Here is a 25,152-nt window from a genome sequence, read left to right on the forward strand (position 1 = left end):
TACAGCATGAAGATCTTCACGAACCCACGATCAATGAAAAGACCTGCTCCACTTGATAAGCGAAACCCTTCCAATTAGTGTGTCTCAACTACACACGGGTCTGACAGTGTTCGGTCGTTGGAAAACAATAGCGACGGCGAGTCGTGAAGAATTTCGTCTGACGAAAGTGACATTGATCCAGTCTACCGGATCTTCGAAAGGAAGGAAAGAAGGACGGGTACGAAAGGGTCTGAAACGTAGGAGGAGACAGAAACTGTTGCGGTGGTGGTGGTGCGGATTGACATTGGTCGTTACTCGGTCTCTCGCACACATAAATTCTACTTATTCGTTTACTCATGGGACATTGTTATTTTTGCGTGTGTATCAGTGATAAGCGAGTGTGCAGGTGAGACAACGCCGCGTACACGAATACTACGGTTGATTTAAACGCTGTCACATGCAACATCTGCCAATGCAAACGCACCACTCAAGGTTGACGATCCCCACCGACCAGCGTAGGTCGGTTTCTTCAATAGTTATAATTTACTATAAAACGGCAAAACGGCCACGGTACCTTTAGACTTTTCACGCCTGGCATAGGCACGTGCACGAGCAGTAAGTACCTTACACCGATATCGTACAGCACACGAGAGATCGAAATCCCGCCTGTGTGTGTCCGCTCGTCGACTACCAGCAAACCGAACGCACGCTGCATATGCCATTCGGGACACGCGATATGTCGAACCACGCGACAATGCAACGAACACTCGTCGTGATCTTCCTCTGGATAAGTTGCTGCAGCCATGCGTTCCCGCGAGTGGTGAGTTACGTTCTTGTATTCTGTTCTTTTTTCTTTTAATTAGTTATCCTTATCCGTGACGAAATGGATTATATATTAATTATAATTAGTTATAACAAAGTAACCTACCTATTCATGATGAGTTTGAAATGATTTCCTATTTGGGCTTTTTGCTTTTCTCACATTAATCTTCAATCGGTGCATACTACTAACGTATTGAATCATAAGTCGATACGCTACTCTGTTGGGTCATAAGTAGGTTGAATCATAAGTAGAATGAGGACGATTATGCGTGTAGAGGAAATTTAAATATGAAAAAATATACGCTAGGTAAATATTTATATAGACTCTGGCTTTTTAATTATATTGATAAAAATATGAAATATGAAATTGCATAAACATTTGTAGTTTAGTTGTAGATGGCCAGTTTAAATTGACCATAGGTTTGAATTGGGTCATTTAAATGGTGTTCTATGTCTTACACGATAAATACGATCGATAGTCTGTCTTAAATGAAACATCAAATTAATTAGTTTCTGCTAAACACTTATAGGTCGTCTATGATGTATTTACTTTAATTGAAGTTTAATAGATTGTTTTGATGTCGTGGCATGTCAATTATGAAATCCCATAATTATTTAACTTTTGTATTTAGGTGACAAGGAACAAGGAGAAGAACCTGCCAGCATCAAACGTTCAAACACACTACAACATTACGAGCGCCGAGGTCGACGATCTATCGGCGATAGACGAGGTGTCTTACATCGATTTCAATTCAACTTCTTCGATTCCATCAAAGAGGCCGAACATCTGCAACGACTGTGGTAATTAAGAACGCTGTAATAAGAGCGATAGACTGTATGAGTGCCATGGCACGATTTATCCCACATTTTTTAAAAGGAGAAAATGTCTGCGACTACTTTCAATAAGACCATTGATGGAAATAAACAAGAAATTTCCTAAAAAAGAACAATTAAAAAACGTATAAATGTTTGATGTCAGCGACTAAATAATTAAAAAACCATCGTAATTATTTCACGCTAAATTCGTTTTTCAATTTTTACTTAAACACGTAGGATGATTATTATTATATAAAAATTGTGTTATAACTATTATGGATTTACTTGTATCCTGAGAATTTTATAATTTACATATATCGCAGAATTAGTTTTTAAATCACATGAAATACAACTCAGGATCAAAACAGGATCAATATCGATTACTATGAGAATTAGTCAAATGTCAATATTAAAATAGCAACAATAATAACGAATATAAATTCACATTTATTTTACATATCTTACAACTTTCATTCGATGCATGCTGTAGAATTTATTTTTACATCATATTACACAAGATGTTTTCTTAAATTCTCTCAACATATTAATCCAGCCAGTATCGATCAAAATCATTATAACAGTTAATGTAACATCTTCATAGATGTAAAACAATAATTACGATGAATGTAAAAATTGCGGAAATATTATATTAGATTAAGAAAGATACAAACATATGTATTTGGAATGGCGTAAAAAAATAAGCAACCACATTTCGCCTGTGGACCGATTTCTACGTACCTGTTGCAGTTTGTGGCGTCGGTCGGAAAACAAGGATCGTCGGTGGGAACGTGACGAGCGTTTACGAATATCCATGGATTGTTAGCCTGAGCAAACAAGGCACATTTTACTGTGCCGGTAGTTTAATCACGCGGAAACACGTACTCACAGCGGCTCACTGCTTATCTGGGTGAGTATCATCTCTCTCTCACGCGAAATATTTTATAATATGCCTGCATACATGTATTCGTTAATTCGCTTTAATCCCTTTAGTCAATTTATCAAATTAATTTAAAGAAAAGAAAGAAGTTAAAGAAATTACACGGAGTAAATCGGTTTGTTAAATTAAACAAAACTAAACGGATTGTTAAATTTTAGCAGTACGTGCTCCTGCATACGTTTTACCCACTTTGCTTTTATTTTACTTAGATGCTGAATTGAAGAACGTTGTTCACCGTGTAGTGAAAATGATGCTTGTGATAATTATCGTGAGTTTATTGGTGATATATATGGCACGGAAATGTGTGAAATTCGATAAAATTTCGTCAATTCCATTAGATCTTAAATTACATAAAGTAGATTGCTTTTCGCAAATCCATCTGTTTCTGAAAACGTGTAAAAATTTCTTTATCAAGCTAATACGATTTGGAAATGAAATTTTAACTTTTCCTCCCTTTTCTTGTCTATCTTGTTAATGCAAAATATGAGGCGAAGAAATGTTGAAAGTTCTTCGTCAGTTCTCTCTCTCTGTCTATCTCTCTCTGTTTGCAGTAACGATGCTTCAAGTTCGTTACGATGATACTAATTTAACTTCGTTTGTTGAAATGATACTTTCATTTCAACTTTCATCGGTGCATTTAATTTTAAAAGTATATGTACTAAATGCTAACTGACAGCGATAAGATTAAAATGCTCTTCTCTTTTTCTAATGAAACGTCATTGGAAAATTTGTATTTTCAATGTTTCCGTAACTGTGTTAATAAATTCCAGATTCGACAGAAGAAGTATCAAACTCGTCCTGGTAGACAATGATCGGACGAAATTGGACAAAAATGCCATAATTCGCCGCATCAAGTCTGTCGTTATACATGAAAATTTTCATACATACACGTACAATAACGATATTGCTATTATCGAAATGGATCGAGCAGTGAATGTAAATGGTATCGTGCGTACTGCCTGTTTGCCTGAAGACAGTAAGTATACTTCTGTCGTTGGATTCAACAAATCATGCAATAGCCAGACGAACGATTTATATTGAATTGAAAAATATACTAAAATGAAATATAACATACAAATTAAAATAACATTTCTGCGAGTTACTGATAACTACAAGAACGTAAAATGGGAAATAGGGAATCGAACTATTTTTTCTGAATAATTCGCATTTTAATAGGAAACAAGTCAAATTCTTCGTAAATATTTCATAAATATAAAATTGTATTAAGCGTAAAAAAATTGATAAGACAAAAGTTAGCTCATTACGTTAGTTTTCATTTTTAATCTCGAATATTGTCCTGTTTTAGTTTTATTTACTTTTACTATTGCATGGTTCTGCTTAATAATTTTTTTATTAAATTTGTCGACTTGCGGAAACATGATTTCGTGAAAATACACGGTATCATGTACTGAATAAACGTAAGATTCGTATATCTTGTAGAAGCTATCGACTACACTGGTGCAACTGCCACGGTGATTGGTTGGGGTCGAACGGGAGAGAGCGAACCAGTGAGCAATGAATTAAGAAGAGTCAATCTCCCAATTTTATCGCAGGAAGAATGCGATCAAGCAGGTTACCAGAAGAATCGAATCAGTGAAAATATGTTTTGTGCAGGATATTTAGCGGGTGATCTCGATGCTTGCTTTGTAAGTATCCGATTGGACAAAAATCGTACCGCATATTAAATGCTTTGCAAATTTCATAAATATGGCATATGTGTTGCATATTTCAAATAAATGTTTATATTTTTTGCAAAATAATATTATATTTATCATAATTATTGCGAAATAATATATATAAAAAGAACATACGAAACAATATTTTATAATCTGAATTATCCTGCTACTATAACGTTATGTCATAGGGCGATAGCGGTGGTCCTCTGCATGTAAAAGGAACATTTGGACATTTAGAAATAATTGGTAATATTATTATTCATCATTTATTATAATTTCAAAATTATTTGCTACTTATCCACTACCTCTGTTGTTATTCGTATTTATATTAGTCTATAATTTATAATACATTAATACACATTGTATCGCATATATAAATTATTTTTGTTGCTCAGGTATCATCTCATGGGGTCGTGGATGCGCAAGACCAAACTTCCCAGGAATTTACACAAAGTTAACAAATTACCTCGGGTGGCTTAAAGATCATTTAGATGACGAATGCGTATGCCCACCACCTCGTCGACATTAATTTCCTTCTTTAAACATAGTTACTAATATGATAAGTATATACATATTATCTTAGGGACACACATGCCTTTCGAACACTATTAATACGACGCTTTTAATCGCATTAAGACATTCAAACAGTACGGTCAGTATTAAGACGAAGTAGAAGAACATTCGGTAATTAATTTTCTTCTGACAAGTTCACGAATATTTGCATATTTGTCTGTTGCTCGCGACCTGACTGCAAATAGTTATAGAATATGTACAATCGAGCCATCGTAGCCTATTATTAATTTATTGCAATTGTTTGTTCAATTGCATGTAGCTGAGGTGATCTAGTCCAGTGTATACATATATACATGAAGAAGTTCCGATTTTCTGTGATGTCGCATTTTCTGTATGAAACAGTTGTTGAATAAAGAACATGTTTATCAATAGTCGAATATTGTTTTTGAAGCCTTCCAGTGTAAACCGTAGTACGAAGAATTTAAATTATTATACATTTAATGCTTCAAACTATTACATAAAATAAATAAAATTATAATGAAATTACAGAAGAACAAAACTGAATAATTTCGTAAACATAATATTTCTCCTGCTCTTATACCACTTTAATATCTTTGAGCAATAACTTTAGAATGATAACATATTTTACTATTGACCGTGTTGTCATTGATGTAATCAATCCGAATCTATGGAATTGAGAAAATAATTCTTCTAGAAATTCATAAATAATTGAAACATTATGATCATAATTAGAAATTCTTAAGCTTCGCGTAATTTTCATCCGAAGTTTGATCACGGTGAACGCATCGATCGTACTTGCGGACTAATTATGAGAACAAAAGCTCCGTCAGGAACAAACCGGTAAATCCTAACGATTGCTGAAAGAATGGCTCGAAAAAAAGGCTGGACATCGCAACGAGATGTCAGATAAACGACAGTCCTCGATCGAGATGAACAGGCAATAACAGAAACCGGGTCAGTAGACAGTAACGTTTTGCTTTCAACGGTGAATGTGGGTTAGTGAAACCTCCAGTCGTTACCAACGACTCTTAATTCTTCCCGAAATGAAACAAGGAATCCCAACTCTTCGGGCTTATTAAATAAAAATAACTTTCAAAACATTTTGTTACATTGAACATTTCATAAGAATGATAAAATGTTTGTAAAAAGTAAAGTTAATCTGTATAATTAGTTGATAATTACTAATCATTGTCATTTATACAGATTGTTCTTTTATATAATTTAAAGCTTCCTTATGAAAAGTTCCTAAAGTTTTAATCATGTATCACGATGAAGATAGAATATTGTAAAAAGTAGAATTATCTTTGGTAATTGTTTTATATTTATTAACGATGACAAGGAAAATTTCTCTTTAGTTCGTAAGAAATTTTTCATTCTGTGAATTATTAAATTTTAACGCGTCTCTTCTCCGGATTTTCAATAATTTATTACAGCAAGAACTAGGAACTTGATACTACGTAAAATATTTGGAACTGTTGGGTAATTCATAAAGTGAAATTCCTACAATGCTTTTACTCCGGGTCACACAATAACCTTTAGTTTATAAGAAATTCTTTATTCTTTGAATTACTGTATTTTGATGCAATTCTTCTTTCAGAACTTTAACTGCTTATTATACGAAGGATAAAGATATAACATTATAAAAAATACACGAATATTAACCTGATGAATAAAAAATACCGATTTTTATTAGACAAATCATAAAGAAGAATACCTATATAATAAGGTTGGTAAGAAAATTTATGTATTTTACAATTTTTACACCAATATACCTTCAGAAAACAATTTAAAAAGCCTTAAGAAACGCTATACTATTTACAGATACTCCTAATTTATAATAAAAAAGATACTTAAAGGAAATACAATATAATTTTTAAATAAAAGTTCTACAAAATGTTCTACTAAACCGAGTCGTTGTCAACGAAATCACAAAATACCGATTGAAAAACAACCCTGGTAGAAATTCTTGGGAACAGGAACTCTTATTATACGTCGTAGAAAGCACATGACGGTCAGAGGGCAGATATAAAGTAAACGCAAAGCCCTGAGTGTTCCAGCAGCAAGGAACTTTTTTAATAACATCTTCCCATGACAGAACTCATATTCACCGCGTGATTTCATTTGTCAAGGATAGAAACACATTTACGTCGCCATCCGTCCAGTCAGCCACTAGAAGAGAAATTTTTTGAAAGGGCACCGGAAACGTGTCTCTTTTATATTTCACCGAATGGTCAAATCGAATCGTACGAACAAAAGTAACCGATTTCCACAGTGCGATCATCTTAAAAGTATATCTGCAGATAGTTGCTTTCAATGTACCGTCGATGAAAGAGTTGTAAAATAATAAAATCGAGTGTATATTAGGATTCCTGTATTTTAAGAGGCAAATCAATAATTTCGAATATATGTCGGGAGATAAAGTTCGAGATTTAGGTGAAGATTATACTTCAGAATTGTTTTCTTTCAGCGTAATATATTATATCAGTATACATTATTACGTATTATTAAATTATATGAAAATATACAAATTTGTATATAACATATGCATAATCGGGAAAGCATATTCTTCAATAAGAATTTTTCACGTATATATATATTCCAACGAAATTAGACATATCGATTCACGAATGAGTTTTGCAATAGCGGTTCATGAAAGATTGGAGTTAGGAAAAATCAAAGTGCTTATATAAGATATACACGACTGTAGCTACAGCTAGATTGCTCGATTCGTATCAGGAATTAATATCCGACCTCATTATATCTCTCTTAAGCATACCTATCACGATCGTCGTTCTTCATCACGAACGTCTTATTCACGTAAATATAAAAAATCACTAACTTTATTAGAATATTTGGAAAATTCGTAGCAGAATTAAAAGAAACTCTCAAGCCAATATATTGTTATAGAATTAATTTTTTATGGAATAATATAAGGTCTGTTTTTTTTTTATGACTTTAGTCACACTTTTCCAACGAACTATATTTATCTTCTTCAGCAATTTTTCATCACTGGAAAAATTGCATAGAAACAAAAATAAATGATCGTGATACTGTGATACATTCCATGAAGTGAGTGAAACATTCATCTAATGTTCAACGTTTTCTCGTTGAAGAACGAAATCTTATTAATTAATCGATTCCGATTTCTCTTTCCAAGAGTAGCATAAGTTTCAACTTAACGTTTTAGTATTTAATAGAAATTTTTGACAAATCATTCTCCTTCAATATCGTATACGATATACAATATATTTACTATCGAAAATGTTACGAAATTTTTCAACAATTCAATACATCGGTGTCAAAGTATCGTTGATAGTTAGATACTTGCATATCTTTCATTCGCAGAATTTATTTCTAGAATTTTTAAAATTCTAACCTCGAGAGATCGCTGAAAATGTTTCAAGTCTCGAATTTCTAACATTTACAACTGAAATGTTAAACAATTCCATGGCCTGTCGAAAGTAATTGCCATTGGAATATCAAACAGTTTCAAATTCTCGATTTCTATTTTAAAAAAGTTCCTCTGTGTATTAAATCGAACGATCGATACAATTTTAATTTTAATTGATATCATAATTAGTAAACAGCAAATTTTTATGCAAATTTCCATGAATATAATCGAAAAAAGGGACTTTAAATAGAAAGTTTTAAAATTAATTACATCATAAATTAATTAACAAAATGAACACTTCTCCTACTTTGGATATTTTATATATATTTTTTATTATACATATTTGGATATTTTATATACTGTTGCATGTTATTCCACGTTCTCAAATTTTTTAAAATTTCCATAAATATATGAACATTCACAACCTATACATAGAAAATTCGAAAGTGCAAGAACGCGCACAATTCTCACGTAATATGCAAAAATATAAAAATATAAATTATCAAGAGTAAATTACTCGTTACAAGATTAGCAGGTAAAACAACATGTCTACATCCCACATTTTTAGTCATCCTCGTGAAAATATGAATTAAAATAACTACCTACAGCCTCGTAATTAGGTAGATTTTGAAATAAATTTCTATTTAGATTGCAGACATAAAGATCCGCAGTTTGATAATCGCACGTTAATTAAAATTAACCTAGATATTTTCTAAGTCTAAATCTTAATTAACTATCAATATTTTTAATGAATCAAGTGCAAATGTTATACAGCATCGAATAGTCGGAAGACACGGTGCCATATAACAAATCTGGGCAGTCGCGTGACACGAATTCACGTCCATCTTGCCAATTTCGAAACGAGAGGATCATGTGCGATCGGCATCGCATACTGAATGGGAAGAGCAACAGGACATAGTGAAAGAACTTTCTTCGAGAGTGAGTCGAACACTCGGTGTTGGTCTTGGTCTCGGCCAGTCTGACGTCTTCGTGGAAGCGCGGTGAAAGCGTCTGCACCACGTCCGCCCGATCTCCAGCAGCCTCTCGATTAAATCTAGGGGCAAATGTGAAGAAGACGAAGAAGAAGGAGGAGAAAGAAATCGAAGGAACAGTGGAAGGTGTGCCGGTACGCGATAGAATGCACTATCATGGAAAATTCAGTGAATACATGGAGTGTCTAGGAAGGTTCGTCGACGAATGGGAAGACCTTCTACCGTGACATTTCTTCACAGTCGCTAACCGAAAGATGTTTCGACAAACCATATCACACGAAATATGGACTTTCGGATTAATCTTGTTATTTTTCGCTCATGTGACATGTTTGAATGTGAAGTTCCTGCAAAATAATTCGTTGACCACGTCGAATTTTAGTGTAAGTAATAAATTTGATAGTGAAACTGAAGATTACGAGTGACGTTTAATAGCTGTTGCGAGTTACTAGAGTTTCAGACCTGTTGGTGGAGTTATCGTAAATTTTATTTGAATTCGGAAGAACTTGTATAACATGCCTATGAAAATGAAGAGAAGTATTTTAAATATCTCGGTACATATCTACGTACAGATCGAAGAACGTAATGGACGAATTATATATTCATAAAATTCATCTCCTTTGCATTTATTGTTGGAGTTATTAGAAATCTTCCTGTACTTCGGAAGACTTCGTGTAAGACGCTCATGAATAATTTCAAATATTTTAGTAGAACGAGGAATGTAATTGAGGAATTATAGATTTATGAAATTCGCGTCTCTTTTACACTTATTATTCGATGCATTCATGAACAATTTCAAATATTTCATTACTGATCCAAGAATATAATTGAGAAATTATTACATATATGTCTACGAAATTGAGGATAATTTTCAATCACGCTTTTATACTCGCGATACTTTTACTAGAATCAATTTTCTGAATATTATATTTATGAGTAATATACAAGATTTTTAGTTTGTTCGTGTAGAATCGATTTTAGCGACGCAGGCCTTGACCCATAATTCGGATCGTGGTCACTTTCCCCGATCGTTCTTCTTGCTTATTCGAAATGGAGAGTGAACGTACAGCCGAAGAATGATCGATGCATTTTTTTTCAGACAACGAATTCGACTCGCAATCGAAAGGGCAAGTTCCTGTTTGACGAATTATTCGGCCTTGACATAAGTAGCAGCTTGGATGACGATGATGCTGTGTTAAGGAATTGTACATGCGGTAAGGTTATACTGTATGCTAGATACGACACTTTCTCCTTCTTCCTTTTTGTGTATTTTATTTTCTATTTGAAACTACGCATTTTTAGAAATTGTTCGTGATTTTGCAGAAAAGATTATTAATGATGAAAATATTCTCGGCAACGTTCTTTGAATTATAGCTGTACATCAATCAAGAAACGGTAAAAGCACAGTAGAAAGTTGTAAAATAAATTATGTTAAATATATCAGTTTGATAAAATCATTTTAAAAATATATGATAACGTTACGAAACAAAATTTCTTAAACCTATTTATTTTACGATAATAATAATTTTGTTAAAAATATAAATTATTCTAACAAACATTAGATTTATTGATATTCTATATATTAGAAATGTATGGATTTTACACGGATAAAAGATGTAGAGAGAGGGAGAGAGCAGTTTTAGTAATTAGAAATAACAAAATTAATAGAAAATACTAATAATAGGAATTAATAAATAAAATAGTAACTTTAACAATATGAAATTAAGATGAATAATGGAAGGAAGGGATCAAGTCCGGAACAAATAGATACAGAAAGAGGATTTAATGAACAGGTAAAATATATCTAACTTAAACAAAACCGTATACCTTGTTTCTTATTAAAATCTTCATTATAATAGAAAGAGAATAATAATATTAAAAATCTAAATTACGTGAGTAAAATCTCAAATCGATTCACCTGAAGATAAAACATATCTAGAAACTAGTTTCACTTCCGTGGATCTTGACAAGCAAAGAAAAAAGTGGGTAGGGAGAAGAAAGAAATCTACGAACTAGTTTTCACAGCGTTCTATCTGTCTTGCCACTTCCTCATCGGCAAGGAACGAAAGTGCGATCGAAAAATCACTTTCCCCCACGCGACTTTGCAAACTTATTACATCACGTGACGGAATTTACACTTGACCATGTCCAGTGTAATAACGTCAGTCGGTACCTACATATGATTGCGTGCTAGACTACCGATGTAACAGTTTACGGTAGAAAGCGTTCCTCACTATTTCCGGCTCCTGCAGCGATTGACGGTGACACGTAACAAGCAATAATGAACGATGAATTGCTTTTCAGAATGCGGTATATCCAATCAGGAGGACCGAATCGTTGGTGGGCAACCAACAACCCCAAACAAATATCCGTGGGTGGCGAGACTCGTATACGAGGGTCGCTTTCATTGCGGAGCCAGCCTCGTTAACAATGATTACGTTCTTACCGCTGCTCACTGTGTACGTAGGTAAGTTTCTTGGATTCCATAGAATTTTGTTATGTTCTTATTTTCCTCCCTTTGAAACTTTATTATTACAGTGCCTCTTAAAAATGTTTGAACATTTATCGTATAAAAGTTTTTACGTATAATGTGTATTTTATTTTATGTATACTGCTAGTAATTAAAAGCATTAGAACGAGCGCCAATGGTTAATACGAATTGGATACATTTTATTGGATATTTTTATTTTGTAATTATCTCATTATAAATCTTTTGTTTCGTTCGTCTGTTATTCAATCCTGTCTTATGAGGCGATCAGTATTTCATACTGCCAATAAAATTTCAAAATGTTTCTATGTTATAATACACATAGTATGTTCATGAAAGGTTTCTATAACTGCTACGCAATTGTGTAGATACCTTTATTGAGCTTTTCCAACTTCCCACGTACGGAATGTTGTTGCAAGAGAGAACATGTTAAAAATTATTGTCAGCTCTTTCCTTTCTATGAAACTTTTATTATTACGTAGGATAGTTTGCTAAAATTGGAATGGAATATATTATGTAATACGGGAATATTGTTTCAACGATAGCGTTTTAAAGTTTCTATAATTTTTCTTGTGTAAGTCTTTATGTAGGATAAAGTAAAGTATGACCGTTATTGAAATAAAAACATGCTGAATGAGCAGTCCTTTTCTTTTTCTGAACTTTGTTATTTTGTTGAACTCTGTTGGATTATTTGAAATGAGATCGTTAACTGTCCAGAAGTTTTAGTATTTTAACTTACTTCACTTTTATTCTTGACTCCTATTTATTTGAAATTATATTTAGTACTACAACAAATTATAATTTCTTTTTAAGAATAAAATCTATCCAAAAACTAAATTTATTATATATCCAATGATGAACGAAAAATCATAAAAAATAAATTAGTCATCAATAATAGATTAAAAAGAGATTAATTCGTTCTTTGGTTTTCGATATTTCATCAATAGGTTTCCGATATTTTAGTCTCCGCTTAATAAAAAAGCATTGAAGAATGTATAAAATTTTTTTTCTCGCCATAATATATGAAATGTCACTTGTTTTTCAGATTAAAACGGTCGAGGATCCGCGTGATACTTGGTGATTACGACCAACATGTGAATACCGACGGAAAAGCCATAATGAGAGCAGTGAGCGCTATAATTCGTCACAGGAACTTCGACATGAATTCGTACAATCACGACGTTGCCTTATTGAAACTTCGCAAATCTGTGAAATTTTCTAAAACTGTCAAACCAGTATGTTTACCTCAAAAAGGTAATAAAAAGAAAAGGTAAAAAGAGATGAGCAATTGTACGTTTGTTAATGTTTGAGAATATTTAATTCCCCTTAATAAAATTATTACTGATATTAGAGAGTATTTTGAATGAAAATTACGATGTGTCCAGAAAAATGTTGCACAAAAAACAGGATTTCCTCTCGGTACTATTTTTAAATAGAATATAAAATTAAACACAAAATATCCGGAACATACAATTTTTTTATATTTCTTCCATTAAATATTCTACGTTGCCAGATCGAAATTTTAACAACGTTTTGTTCCAAATGCGATGTTCCAAAAATATATACAAGTGCATTCACCTTTTGTTACAATGGGCCATGTTAACATAAGAGATTAGCACTTTTGCAACCGATGATGTTTGCTACGCGTTTTCGTCAAGTGTATAGTGTTAGTTAAATTTTTTTGGAAGCCAAACCCAAAAATTCAACTGATGCAATAACACGTTTATTAATATAAAAAAGACTAGAAAATAATAATAAATATTTAACTTTGTTAAATTAAATCATCGTTCTTTTTCTAAAATACCCAAATTTGGGAAGTGAATTGATTTAACAATTGAAATAAGAACTTGGAAAGTAACTTAGTTTATTCGTGATTAAATTTAGCATTTGATAGTTAAAAACAAAAATTTACAAAAAAAATTTACAAAATAATTGCAATAAAATAACTTGATTAATGTTAAGGATTGCCTAGACCTTTCTCTTATAAAACACAAAAATTCATTGAAATAATTTCAGGTAGCGATCCGGCTGGTAAAGAAGGCACCGTGGTAGGCTGGGGGCGGACATCTGAAGGAGGTGCGCTTGCTGGACAAGTCCATGAAGTACAAGTGCCGATATTAAGTTTAATACAGTGCCGTAAAATGAAATATCGCGCTAATCGAATCACGGAAAACATGATCTGTGCTGGTCGAGGCAGTCAGGATTCTTGTCAAGGAGATAGTGGCGGACCTTTACTTGTGCACGAAGGCGACAGGCTTGAAATAGTTGGTAAGAAATTAATACAGCATCCTGTTTATCTTTTAATGTGCTCACTTTCGAATTATCAAGATGTATCTGTCAATATACTTTTCAATACAGGAATAGTGTCCTGGGGTGTTGGTTGCGGAAGACCAGGATATCCTGGAGTGTACACCAGGGTAACTAGGTACCTGAATTGGATCAATACGAATATGAAAGAAGGATGTATATGTACAAATTAAAAATGATCGAACGACCATCAACAAGCATAATTGTACAAAGAACTTGTGAGACTATCTTCATAGGAAGCAATAATATTTTATAGTTCTATGTAATTATTTATTAATTTTCAAGCGTGTCTGTTGAGAATCGTTGTATTTTTTTACTAGTATGGTTTTACTAATTGATTAGGTATAAAATAGAAAATTACTTTAAAATGTATATAGTTATAAGCCTGCCACGTCTTTTGAATCATCTTCGATGTAATCGTGATTCTTATCTTTAAAAAACATTTTCTAATATAAAAGAATCGTTGCTCATGTTCCATTCGTAGCAAGATTAAAGTCACAAAACTATAAGAAACTGTTACAAACTAGCGACTTAGTGATTCAGTTAATTGTTATTATCATATAAAGTTATTTTATACGTGAACGATAGATGTTACTACTTTTTTATACTTTTTATATCATGTACGTAATGCATTAATGAACTGTGACGTTAGAATAATCATTTAATAGTAACAAAGAAGAGATATTTTAATTTACCGCGCTAAATAAAAGTATTTATTTAAAAAAAAACCAATCGTTCTTAAAGAAATGTAGAAAATAAGAAAACAACATTGAACTTCGTTTAGTAAGTTGTTATACGTTTTAATTAAATTAGTAATCTGTAATGGAGATTTTTTTGTTTAATTCTATAATAAATATCTGTTTTTCGTTTTCATTAAAACATTTTCAATAAAACGTAATTGCACCCTGAAATTTCTGATTTTATACATATGTTTTCAAAATGTAATATATATGAATATTGTATAATTCGAAGTATGCTGGTGTCACACCTTTTGTTGCGTGAATGGCGGCTGAACGTTGCTAGAATAATTATCAGTAACGGTTTTCTGTCGAACCACGATTAAATTAATGGAGCTAACATTCTACTGAAATCAGGACGACAGCGTGTGCATTGATGCACCGTGTATGTATCTTTCAATTTAGTACTCAATGATATAACGTTTGCTATGTAAATGTATATATATCTATATCCAAGGTAACACAATAGCTTAACATTGATATTGGAATTGCTTGCGAGAGATAAATTTCACTTACAAAGTCTCACGTAACGCTTAAAATGTATACTAATACAATTAATTTTGAGATGTAATTTAAATGAGTTTCAACAGTTCAAATATTGTAATTGAAAATTCAAATGATATTCAATCTTCTTTCTTATATTTCTTTTAATTTCAATTTTTCCCTCAAATATTAGTATTTTCAGGTAATAATATTAACTGATATTAGTAATAATTCATTAATTCTAATTAAAATTCCAATTATTTCTAGTTTCGAAATTATTGTTTTAGGATAGTAACAATCTAAGTAAAGAAGTTTGTATTAATTGGAATTCCTAAACAAAAAAATGGTCCTTGAAATTTATATCCGCGACCATCTCTTTTTGCATAAAAATTACTCTTTAGGTGAGAGAATTTTTACTCAGGAATTTAATTATTTTAATGCAATTTCAAAGTTTCAATTTCCTAAATGTTATGATTTCTTAAAATTATTTTAATTTAATTAAAATTATACAAATGTTTAAAGCAAACATTCTCCTAATACACCAATAAAAACTAAGAATCTCTTATTTTTTTCGGTATAAAAATTACCTCTTCTCAATCATGATATACGTACAATAATTGTTACACATTTTGTTCATACAAAATAAAAATTCTTTTCTCGTCCGCTCGTAAATATGACGTTATTCAACAACTATTCTTGTAATGTCGTTGAGGAAAACAGAATCGTTAAAAGTGAATTCTCGTCGATGATACCGTAAAATCGAAGAGCTCTTATTTCTGCCACACATTCGAGATCGCAGATAAATGCCAAACGATATTAAATATATCGTAACTTGGTCGAAAGTGGAAAAACCAGAGTTTAATCGGCATATCGAATAGTCTCATGTCTATCTTAAACCAATGGCACATTATTAATACAAAACGCTTGCGGTTCAACGGTACCAGTTGACGCGTCAGTATGTATAATAAAAGTTTTGCATATAATAAGATACAGATAAGTATTCATAAACGTCTTCTCCCTTTAAATCTGCATAATACATTCGAGGCATTAATTTTTGGGCGCGTCTCGATTACTTACATGGCATGAATAAGTGAAAGAAAAACATTTTCTTTCTTGAATGTCGCAAGTCATATTTAAACAAATAAGAATGAAATAGTACGTAGTTGTTTTAAAGACCAAATAATATAATCAACAGAATTTTTAAATTACTCTACTGTCAGATTTATCTTAAATATTTATTAGAAAGACGTTTACAGTATTAAAATATCATCAGCATAAAATCACGAAATTTTTTTAAAAATGTACTTTTTATTCATTCTAAGAGATACATTCAAATGCGAGAAAGCAAATATAATTTTTTTCTTATTAATGTTGTCTATTTAATGTTGTCTATTTAAAATTCAAATAAACTCCAATTTAATCACACGTATATAACATACTGGATTAATTAATTCAATAAATGTAATAGTGACTTACCAATCAATATATACGTACATATATTAATATCTATATATTAGTATAGTATAGGTAATAAACACATTTACAAGGAACGATAGACACCTTTACACTTAGTTAATATCTTTACCAAAAACATAAAAATGGCTGACTAATAAACACATTGTCTGATCAGTATAGTAATTATAACATATACATCAATTTCTGTAAATGATACACACAAAAGACGAGCATTAAAATCAAATTACTCCTCATATTCTTCCGTAACATCTATAATCATACCAAAAAATATTAGATTATATTTAGAAACTGTGGATAAATCCATACCCGTGGAAAGAGAAAAAACAAAATTGCAGCTATCGATGGAAACCATTGAAAAGTTAGAGTGACCCTGATGACGGTCAATAACAGTCATCCGTAATTCGACCCTGAACGTGAACCCGAACTGGTCAGGTACTGTCCAGTCGCCGACCAGTCGGTCGTGCCCTCCTTCTCTTCTGGAATAGCAATTACCTCTTCGACCTGAGTCGTCCTCAGTCGCCGTGGGACACTGGCGATAGTAACTCCCAACTAGGGACATGTCCGTAACTCGTTCCTGACAGCGCCCGCGCGGAGGATCCTTCATCAATAAAGAATCCTTCCTGTGGAACGTGACGCGTGAAACTTCACACGGATAATAACACGGACTAAATTTAATCACGGAAAATGAAGTTTTCCCAGTGCGTTGTATTATTGGTCGCTCTGTATCTGGCCTCAGAAACTTGTCAAGTAAGATCTTCTTCCTGATAAAATTTCCTTGAACTGTGATATTAGTAATATATCATTAATATTAATAGAAGTGGTAATTTTCGAAATATGGAATACTATAAAATAGTAAAAATTTGTTAACTTACTTTTTCATCGATTGATTTTACTTGTGAATTCGTTTGAAATTAGACAATTATAGAATATTATAAAATGATGAAATTGTTTTAATACTTTTTATGATTCATGATAACCGTGTAGATTTAGTGGTCTGGTAGGTTTGTTGGTTCATTTAGGTTTAGGTGCAACATAAATGGGCGACAATCTGCTATGGTTTACAATTATTGAAATTTATATACCTAATGTAAGCAGATTACATAGTTGAACGATTTCGTACAAAAATAATACACGATGATTAATTAATTGAAATCATGATAACGTGGTATAATATGAATCAAATTCTGTTTTTAAAAAAGAAATATTAATTCTATTAGATGATAATAAACAGATGTTGAGTTAGAGTTACATAAAACTTTTAGGCAAGTACTTTCGGTGAGAGGGTGAAAAACTTTTTTGGTATTTTTGGTAACAAACCACCGTACGCCATGGAAGAACCTGCACCTTGTTACTGTAGTAAGTACAGCTTCTATCTTTGCTAACAATATAAAAAATAACAGTTACAAATGACAATATAAAACTCGGTTACACAGTATTGAGAATATTAGAAATATTTACTTAATTATAATATTCAATACATTCAATGTATATAATAAATACAATATCATCTAGTACAAAATAAAATTACTATTGCTAACTGAGAAACTAAAATTCTATTAAATGTTACTTATCGGTACTGTTTACATAATGAATACATAACCACACTCACTAAAACAAAAAGCAGTCACACAAAAGGCACTAAATTTCTATTCAACGCTATTACTTAATCCCAACACCGTTATAAACTCCAACATTACATCAAATTCTAAATTCCATCTTAGTATTAAATTCCAATCGATATTGTCAACTTACCGTGATTATTATCTTATCTTTCGTTACCGTTATGAACTGCGTTTTCCATTTAAGAAAACTAGGTTGTTAGCACCTTTACCTGTTCAAACTATGTATTAGGTTGCGGTCTGCGGAACGAAGAAAGCCGAATAGTCGGTGGCCAGACTACTCGTATGAATGAATTCCCATGGATGGCCAGGCTTTCGTATTTGAACAAATTCTACTGTGGTGGAACGTTGATTAATGATCGCTACGTCCTGACCGCGGCTCACTGTGTCAAAGGGTAAGCATTCACTGAAAAATAAGCAATAACTCTCTATAATATCCACGTGACTTGCACGTTACATACTCATATATCTATATTTCCAAATTTTCGAAAATAAAACAAAATTCTAGTTGCTACAGGATTTCTATAACTTGGGGTGTTAAAATCTCCAGAAAAATAATTCATAGAACAAAACGTTTCGAATCCCTGATTTAAATTACCAGCGATGATTCAGTTCTCCAGAGAAGCATGATCAGCTTTGCTAGTCCCATTTTCAGGTTCATGTGGTTCATGATCAAGGTCACGTTCGGTGAACACGACAGGTGTACCGAGAGAGGAGCTGAGACCAGATACGTGGTCAGAGTGTTAACCGGTGATTTCAGCTTCCTCAATTTCGACAATGACATCGCGCTTTTACGGCTGAACGAAAGAGTGCCTCTCAGCGACACTATAAGGCCAATATGTTTGCCAACAGAAAAAGGTGCGACTTTTACTTTTCTTATTACATTAAACACAAATATTGCTAACATTTGTACTTCCTTTTGACTAATTAAATTTGTGTGTTAAAATGTTATATATATAATTGCTAATGTTATTAGTATATTATTATTTTTATTATTGACATTAAAATACTATATTTATATTAATATTGCTAATAATAAACAATAAGGTATAGATTATTAGTGTGCCAATAACTAGTGCATAATCTTTTGAAAATACGAAATAATTATTTCTCTTCTAAAAATCGTAGTTTTCCAAGAAATTTCTATGACTCATAATATCGCATTTATCGTGCGATACACATGTGTAAAATGCGCTGTGATAAATTATAACTGATATTAATCAGTAATGATAAAATTTTCAAACTTGTTTTATAACAAAAGCCTATAGTCTACAACTTATAAACATTTGTCAACTAATTAGTAAATTAGTTGCTAAATGTAATGTGTGTAAGACAGCATTATTAATATAAACTTTTGAGAACGTTCATCATTTGAATTCCGTAATTCTTAAAAACTCTTTTCAATTTTGAAACACATTTATCGCATTTATTTTAACTAGAAACTTAACAAGATTTTGGACGATCAGAATTAGCATACGAATGACAAAAAATTGACCTACTTCTATGTTAAAAACTTTAACGCAAATTCTTCTTGTATCGATCTTCGTCTGTTTAGTCGACGGCGCGTCATTTCTCCTATCGATCAACATGTTTTTTTTAATTCTATCAAAAAAAGTGTGAACGAATTCCTGTCGTTAAACTCTACCAAGTACTTACAGAGATAATAAATTCACACGTCAACCACAGACATCTCGGCTTTAGCAATGCGCTGCTTAATAAAGCCAGCATAACTCAAATCTATGAGATATTGCTACATTAATCTTCTAACTACAAACTTAAGCTTTCACAACAGAAAAATACACGACTTCACAAATGATTTAATGCGTCCTCTGGAATTATCCCATAACCATATTTTCCTTCTCCACGGTCATCAAAACAAAAACAACTAACGATTAAAAATATCCAACACATACCATTATATGGTCTTCACTTCAAATAAATTCAATGTTATTACTGACTAGTATCCATATAAGAATACGAGTAATAGAGGGTCATCGTTTCTTAAAAACATCTAAAACAGAAATATGTAGATAGAAAATGTACTTTCCCCGCTGTAAAATTGTGGGAACGGTTAAAGTACTCCTACAAAACACATACATCTTGAATGCATCTACGTCAATGACTGTCGATAATATTTTGATTTAAAACCTAGTATGACAAGTTCAAAGAAAAAAATAAAATAATTACATCGATCGAACACATATCGTTGCATGTTTCATTCGATAATCGCATTATTTACTGGCTGATTCATGAAGGGGCTGAATTGCAGGCAGAAATTAGTCAACATACGGGTAGCTTTCGCGAATGCAACCGCGTGATAACGGGCCATTTCGAATCATAACTCAATGAAAAAACGCAGTGGCAATCGTTACGCGAAATTGCATAATTCGTGTCAAGCGACTAGGTGAAAAGTGCAAGTGGATCAAATCGAATGGCTCAAATACGAAACGTTCTAGCCAGCTATGACACAGGTATAGGTCGTTCGCGTGTTTGTTCGCATTGCATCGTAATCCCGCTCTTACTCCTTCTGTTTGATAATTGTTTCCATCGTTGCATATACGGGCCACGTTAATGTTTCCAGATAAGCAATACGTTGGAACGAAAGCAATCGCGTCCGGCTGGGGTACCTTGTACGAGGATGGGAAGCCATCTTGCCTGCTGCAGGAAGTCGAGGTACCGGTTATGAGCCTTCAGGATTGCCGTAACACAAGCTACAGTCCACGTATGATCTCTGATAACATGATGTGCGCTGGATATCCTGATGGGAAAAAGGATTCTTGTCAGGTGAGATCTGAATTTCTTATCAATATTCAAATATCTCTCATTCTGTGCGGAAGTATCTTGACATATACGCGCAGTAGATAAAACTTTAGCAGAAAATTACTTAGATACAAAAAAAAAATTCTTTTACGGGGTTATAATTATCTCCATTTATCTTCATTTATCCCACCGCAGTAGATTAGGATACATTTGAATTAAAATTGATCACGTGCAATATCAATTAAGGATTATAAATAATTAAATATTACGAATCCTGTTGGACGATTTGTACTATGAACACCTTAGACCTATCGTTATAGATTCTAAATCGACAGTACAACTATGCAGAAAATAATCGTCAAACTATTTCTTCTCAATTATGCCTTCAAAGAAATTATAGATGAAATTATACATTTTTCCTTTCTTCAAGGGTGATAGCGGAGGACCACTCATAGCCGAACGCGAAGACAAGAAATACGAACTCATAGGTATAGTATCCTGGGGAAACGGATGTGCTCGACCAGGATACCCTGGCGTTTACACAAGAGTCACACGATACATAAACTGGATAGTTTACCACTCGCGAGAGGGATGTTTCTGTGAACAAAATTAAGATCAATTGTTATGTGTAATAACGTGGAAAGCAATAGATTTTTCTGTATTATATTAATTATTATTATGAAACAACATTGAATGGGGATAAATACAAGTTTCATGGTGACGACATTATTGATGATAGACTTTGAGATACATAGGGACATCAAGTCGATTTTCTTCGGATATTAATTAATATTTAGTTTCCAAAGTCATTGAAAACGTATTTTCTTAACATATTTTCAACATTGCAACAAGTAAATTATATAATTTTTTTGGATATTGCTACTTGTATTAATATTCATGTAGAGACTAACTTCTACACAAGCAAATGTTTATTCTGCTTTTTGACAAATCTTTTTCTAAGAGAATATGCTCAAATGTAAGTAATGTACGAATTACTTCGCTAGGAATTATTTAAATAGTATTCATAAAATACTCAAACATTCCCTGTACATGATCTTTCATCTAAAAAAGAGGACTAATTACAATTATTACGAATTAAAAGATCATTTGAGTGTCACACGATCTGCTCAAATATAAAGAAAAATTATAATCATTTTAAAAATGAAGTAATATGCTCAATGACAAGATAGTCAATAAACGTTTCTATTATACAAATTATACAACAATTATCAATACACTTTATTTCATCCTAATAACAATTTAAAATCTATAACACTTTAAATATACAAATAATTCAACAAACATGATAAAGCATATTTAGGCAATTAAAAGGATCGAGACAACAAATAATGCGAAGATTGTAATTTACAATACAAATGGGTTAACTTCCTGTCGATTGAGCCCATCAATCGGAAAGAGAATTTCTATTCTTCGAATAAGAAATCGTACGAGTCAATTTCTATTATATGTACTGCCTCCATTAGATTCATATAAAGATAATTCTACTGTACTCTTAAACTTCCGAAATTCACAAAAAGCAGAGTTGATCAGTATAATCAATCAATACGACTCAACCATAGCCTATTTCAAATCAATAGAAACGATTACGCTCTCTCGACAAATCTCTGCGTAGAAGGATAAGTCGACGCGTATTGAGCCTTCAAGTCGAAGCAAATACAAATCAAAGCTTACGATCGGGATACTATATGTGTCAAACGTACATGTACCATTTCCATGGATTGGTCCATCATACGATGCCTGAAATAGCCTAACGGTACTGTACTAACCGGTTATAAACCGGTTATAATTCAAACGAAAACGAAACAAGCAAAAACAAGATCGGCATCCTTTGGTCGATACCGAGGAACCACTCGTTAGTACGTTCGACATTGAGGAAAAAGCGTTGTATATTTTTCAAGATGCGGGCAACGGTAATCCCGCTATACAAGACAAACCAATCGTTTAACCGGGACCAGTATCGTTCCGACAGCCGAGAGAAAAGTCATGAAGCTGCAAAACTTCCTCAAATATATCCTTTGTGGTTTGCTGTTGGTGCTCACTTCGAGGTTCATTCACTGCAATAAATTTAATTCATCCGTAAGCAATCTTACAATAATTTAGATAGAAAATTATTACGAGTACTATACTTTTAATATTTTATATATTTTGATATATTACGCGCATTCTGTGCATTTTTGTACCTTTAAATATCCCACAAATACATAAAAGTCTGCAGTCTATGGATAATTTAATTTAATTAATCCTTAAGATGTAATTTTAAGTCTAGTCATTTCTAAAGAATGACACAACAAGGAAATAAAATATGTAAATAAATTTATGTATTCATATACAAATATATTTTCTAAAGATTTTTGTGTTGATTTCATTAGGACATAGGAGATGACGAACTGCGGCAAACACGAGGCGTTCTGGACTACCTGCTTGGGAGATTTAAAACATGTGGCAACTGTCGTAAGGAAACACTTCAATTTTTTTACGATATAAATTACGAGAAATTTTTTCGTTGATTATCGATATAGTTTATTTACAGTTTGCGGAAGACCAAATCGATTTGTTGAGACACGGTTCCTTGGCGGGGAATACACGAAGACTCATGAATTTCCCTGGCTTGCAAATATTCACGTGAAATCAAAATTACTTCTCAGCGGAGTTCTAATAAACGATCGTTATGTTTTATCCTCTGCTAGCCAACTCATTGGGTTAGTAAATAAAATAAAGGTGACGTTGTTAAAAATATTATATGGTAATTTATCGATCTTGTTTATAGTGTAACCGCGCCGGAAGTAAAAATATCTTTTGGAGAATACGATCGATGTAACTTGGATGTATCATCGACCACAGTTAGTGTTGAATCTTTGGTTCTATATCCGGAGTATAACGTAGAATCACATGCTCATAACTTGGCACTGATGAAGTTAAGTCAGCCGATTAAATTCGAGAGAAGAATCTCTCCCATTTGTTTGCCAAACCCAGGTATATAACTCATATAACAAGTTTACACAATTACTGTTAATATTAAACGAAATTGACCAATTTTAAACTCAATTTATAATACATAGATTTATGTTTAGGAATAAGTATTATTATTAATACAACGTATACTATGATCTACATGTTCCAGGTTCGACTTATCTTGGACAAGTTGGAACTTTGGTTGGGTGGATAGTGAGCACAAAGGAAGATACGAACAACAATCAGACTTGTCGACCGCGAAAATTGGGTCTTCCAATTTTGGGACGCGACGAGTGTATTAGATCTGGCATAAATCTTACAAATTTTCACAACGATTCCGGCTGTGCTGGAATATTAGGTGGAAGTTCTATTGTATGCGAGGTATGTTAATTTATCGTCAGTATTATCTTACTAATTGTTTACAAATTCTATTAATATCGAAACTCTCTAATTAAGTACAGATATAAAAGGTACGTATTAACAAACCATTAGATAATAAGAATACCATTAAATTACTAAATTTCAATCGAGAAGAATTTATCTTTCTTTTTGATTTATGTTTTATTTTATACAACTTTGCAATAATTTGTATCAATAAAATACGAAAATATATTTTTCAGAACGATGTAGGTTCTTCAGTGCAATATCGTTCATATGCTGGAGTATATGATCTAGTCGGTACGTATATCATTTATGATATTAGTTCTAAAATTGTATGAGTCACTCAAATAACCATAGTTGATAATTTTATTACAGCTATCTGACTATGATTATATAAATCATTCACGACTGAAATTGTATATACTAAAATAGTAAATTAATAAGAGACATTCTACTTTATAACAGGTATAATTTCGGATGTAAATAAATGTGGTAGCACCCCTGCCATTTCGATATTCACAAGAGTTGGTCCACATCTAAATTGGATATTACAACAAACCAAAGATGCGTGCTATTGTCCAAAATAATAGATCATAGTTATTGAACTACGATCATTTCTCTCTTGTAAATATAATTCTACTGTATAGTATTCTAAACCTTTAGAAAGAATATGTAAATCCATTAGTAAATAAACTTCTAAATAAGAAAAGGTTAATTGTTTCTAACAACGATTTTATAACGAAGAATATACTTATGAAAATTATATAATGTATGTACCTACAAT

General features: G+C 32.4%; 4 protein-coding genes across 7 annotated transcripts; all 4 read left to right on the forward strand.

Annotated features, from left to right (window-relative positions):
• Positions 1-268: 268 nt before the first annotated feature.
• LOC100740887 (trypsin 3A1-like) lies at positions 269-5,152 on the forward strand. Its single transcript, XM_003486189.4, has 7 exons — positions 269-799; positions 1,434-1,602; positions 2,365-2,524; positions 3,325-3,530; positions 3,995-4,200; positions 4,419-4,476; positions 4,626-5,152. Exons 1-7 carry the CDS (start codon positions 695-697, stop codon positions 4,757-4,759), a joined length of 1,038 nt encoding a protein of 345 aa, XP_003486237.2. The 5' UTR covers positions 269-694; the 3' UTR covers positions 4,760-5,152.
• Positions 5,153-9,336: 4,184 nt separating this feature from the next.
• On the forward strand, positions 9,337-14,760 carry LOC100741007 (trypsin-1-like). The gene is made up of 6 exons (XM_003486190.4): positions 9,337-9,527; positions 10,244-10,358; positions 11,449-11,611; positions 12,678-12,886; positions 13,649-13,900; positions 13,991-14,760. Exons 1-6 carry the CDS (start codon positions 9,402-9,404, stop codon positions 14,110-14,112), a joined length of 987 nt encoding a protein of 328 aa, XP_003486238.1. The 5' UTR covers positions 9,337-9,401; the 3' UTR covers positions 14,113-14,760.
• A 2,389-nt stretch (positions 14,761-17,149) lies between these two features.
• LOC100741127 (trypsin-1) lies at positions 17,150-23,249 on the forward strand. 2 transcript variants are annotated; one of them, XM_024364608.2, is made up of 6 exons: positions 17,150-17,382; positions 17,898-17,991; positions 18,487-18,649; positions 18,910-19,112; positions 20,836-21,038; positions 21,445-23,249. In XM_024364608.2, exons 1-6 carry the CDS (start codon positions 17,320-17,322, stop codon positions 21,625-21,627), a joined length of 909 nt encoding a protein of 302 aa, XP_024220376.1. In that variant the 5' UTR covers positions 17,150-17,319; the 3' UTR covers positions 21,628-23,249. The 2 variants fall into 2 exon arrangements, with proteins under 2 accessions (XP_024220376.1, XP_024220375.1); XM_024364607.2 differs by having other exon boundaries at positions 17,251-17,382; positions 18,898-19,112.
• Positions 22,989-25,077, forward strand: LOC100747434 (vitamin K-dependent protein C-like). 3 transcript variants are annotated; one of them, XR_002945837.2, is made up of 8 exons: positions 22,989-23,111; positions 23,405-23,486; positions 23,566-23,734; positions 23,803-24,008; positions 24,157-24,368; positions 24,449-24,457; positions 24,608-24,665; positions 24,834-24,899. XR_002945837.2 is itself a non-coding variant. In XM_012395063.3 (7 exons), the coding sequence occupies exons 1-7, from the start codon at positions 23,019-23,021 to the stop codon at positions 24,953-24,955; spliced, it is 942 nt and encodes a 313-aa protein (XP_012250486.1). In that variant the 5' UTR covers positions 22,989-23,018; the 3' UTR covers positions 24,956-25,077. The 3 variants fall into 3 exon arrangements, 1 of the variants encoding a protein (XP_012250486.1); XR_004460917.1 differs by having other exon boundaries at positions 24,157-24,457; positions 24,834-25,077; XM_012395063.3 differs by lacking the exon at positions 24,449-24,457 and having other exon boundaries at positions 24,834-25,077.
• Positions 25,078-25,152: the final 75 nt, after the last annotated feature.

The sequence above is a fragment of the Bombus impatiens genome, unplaced genomic scaffold (assembly GCF_000188095.3).
Source record: "Bombus impatiens unplaced genomic scaffold, BIMP_2.2 scf_0102, whole genome shotgun sequence".
Taxonomy (NCBI): Eukaryota; Metazoa; Arthropoda; class Insecta; order Hymenoptera; family Apidae; genus Bombus; species Bombus impatiens.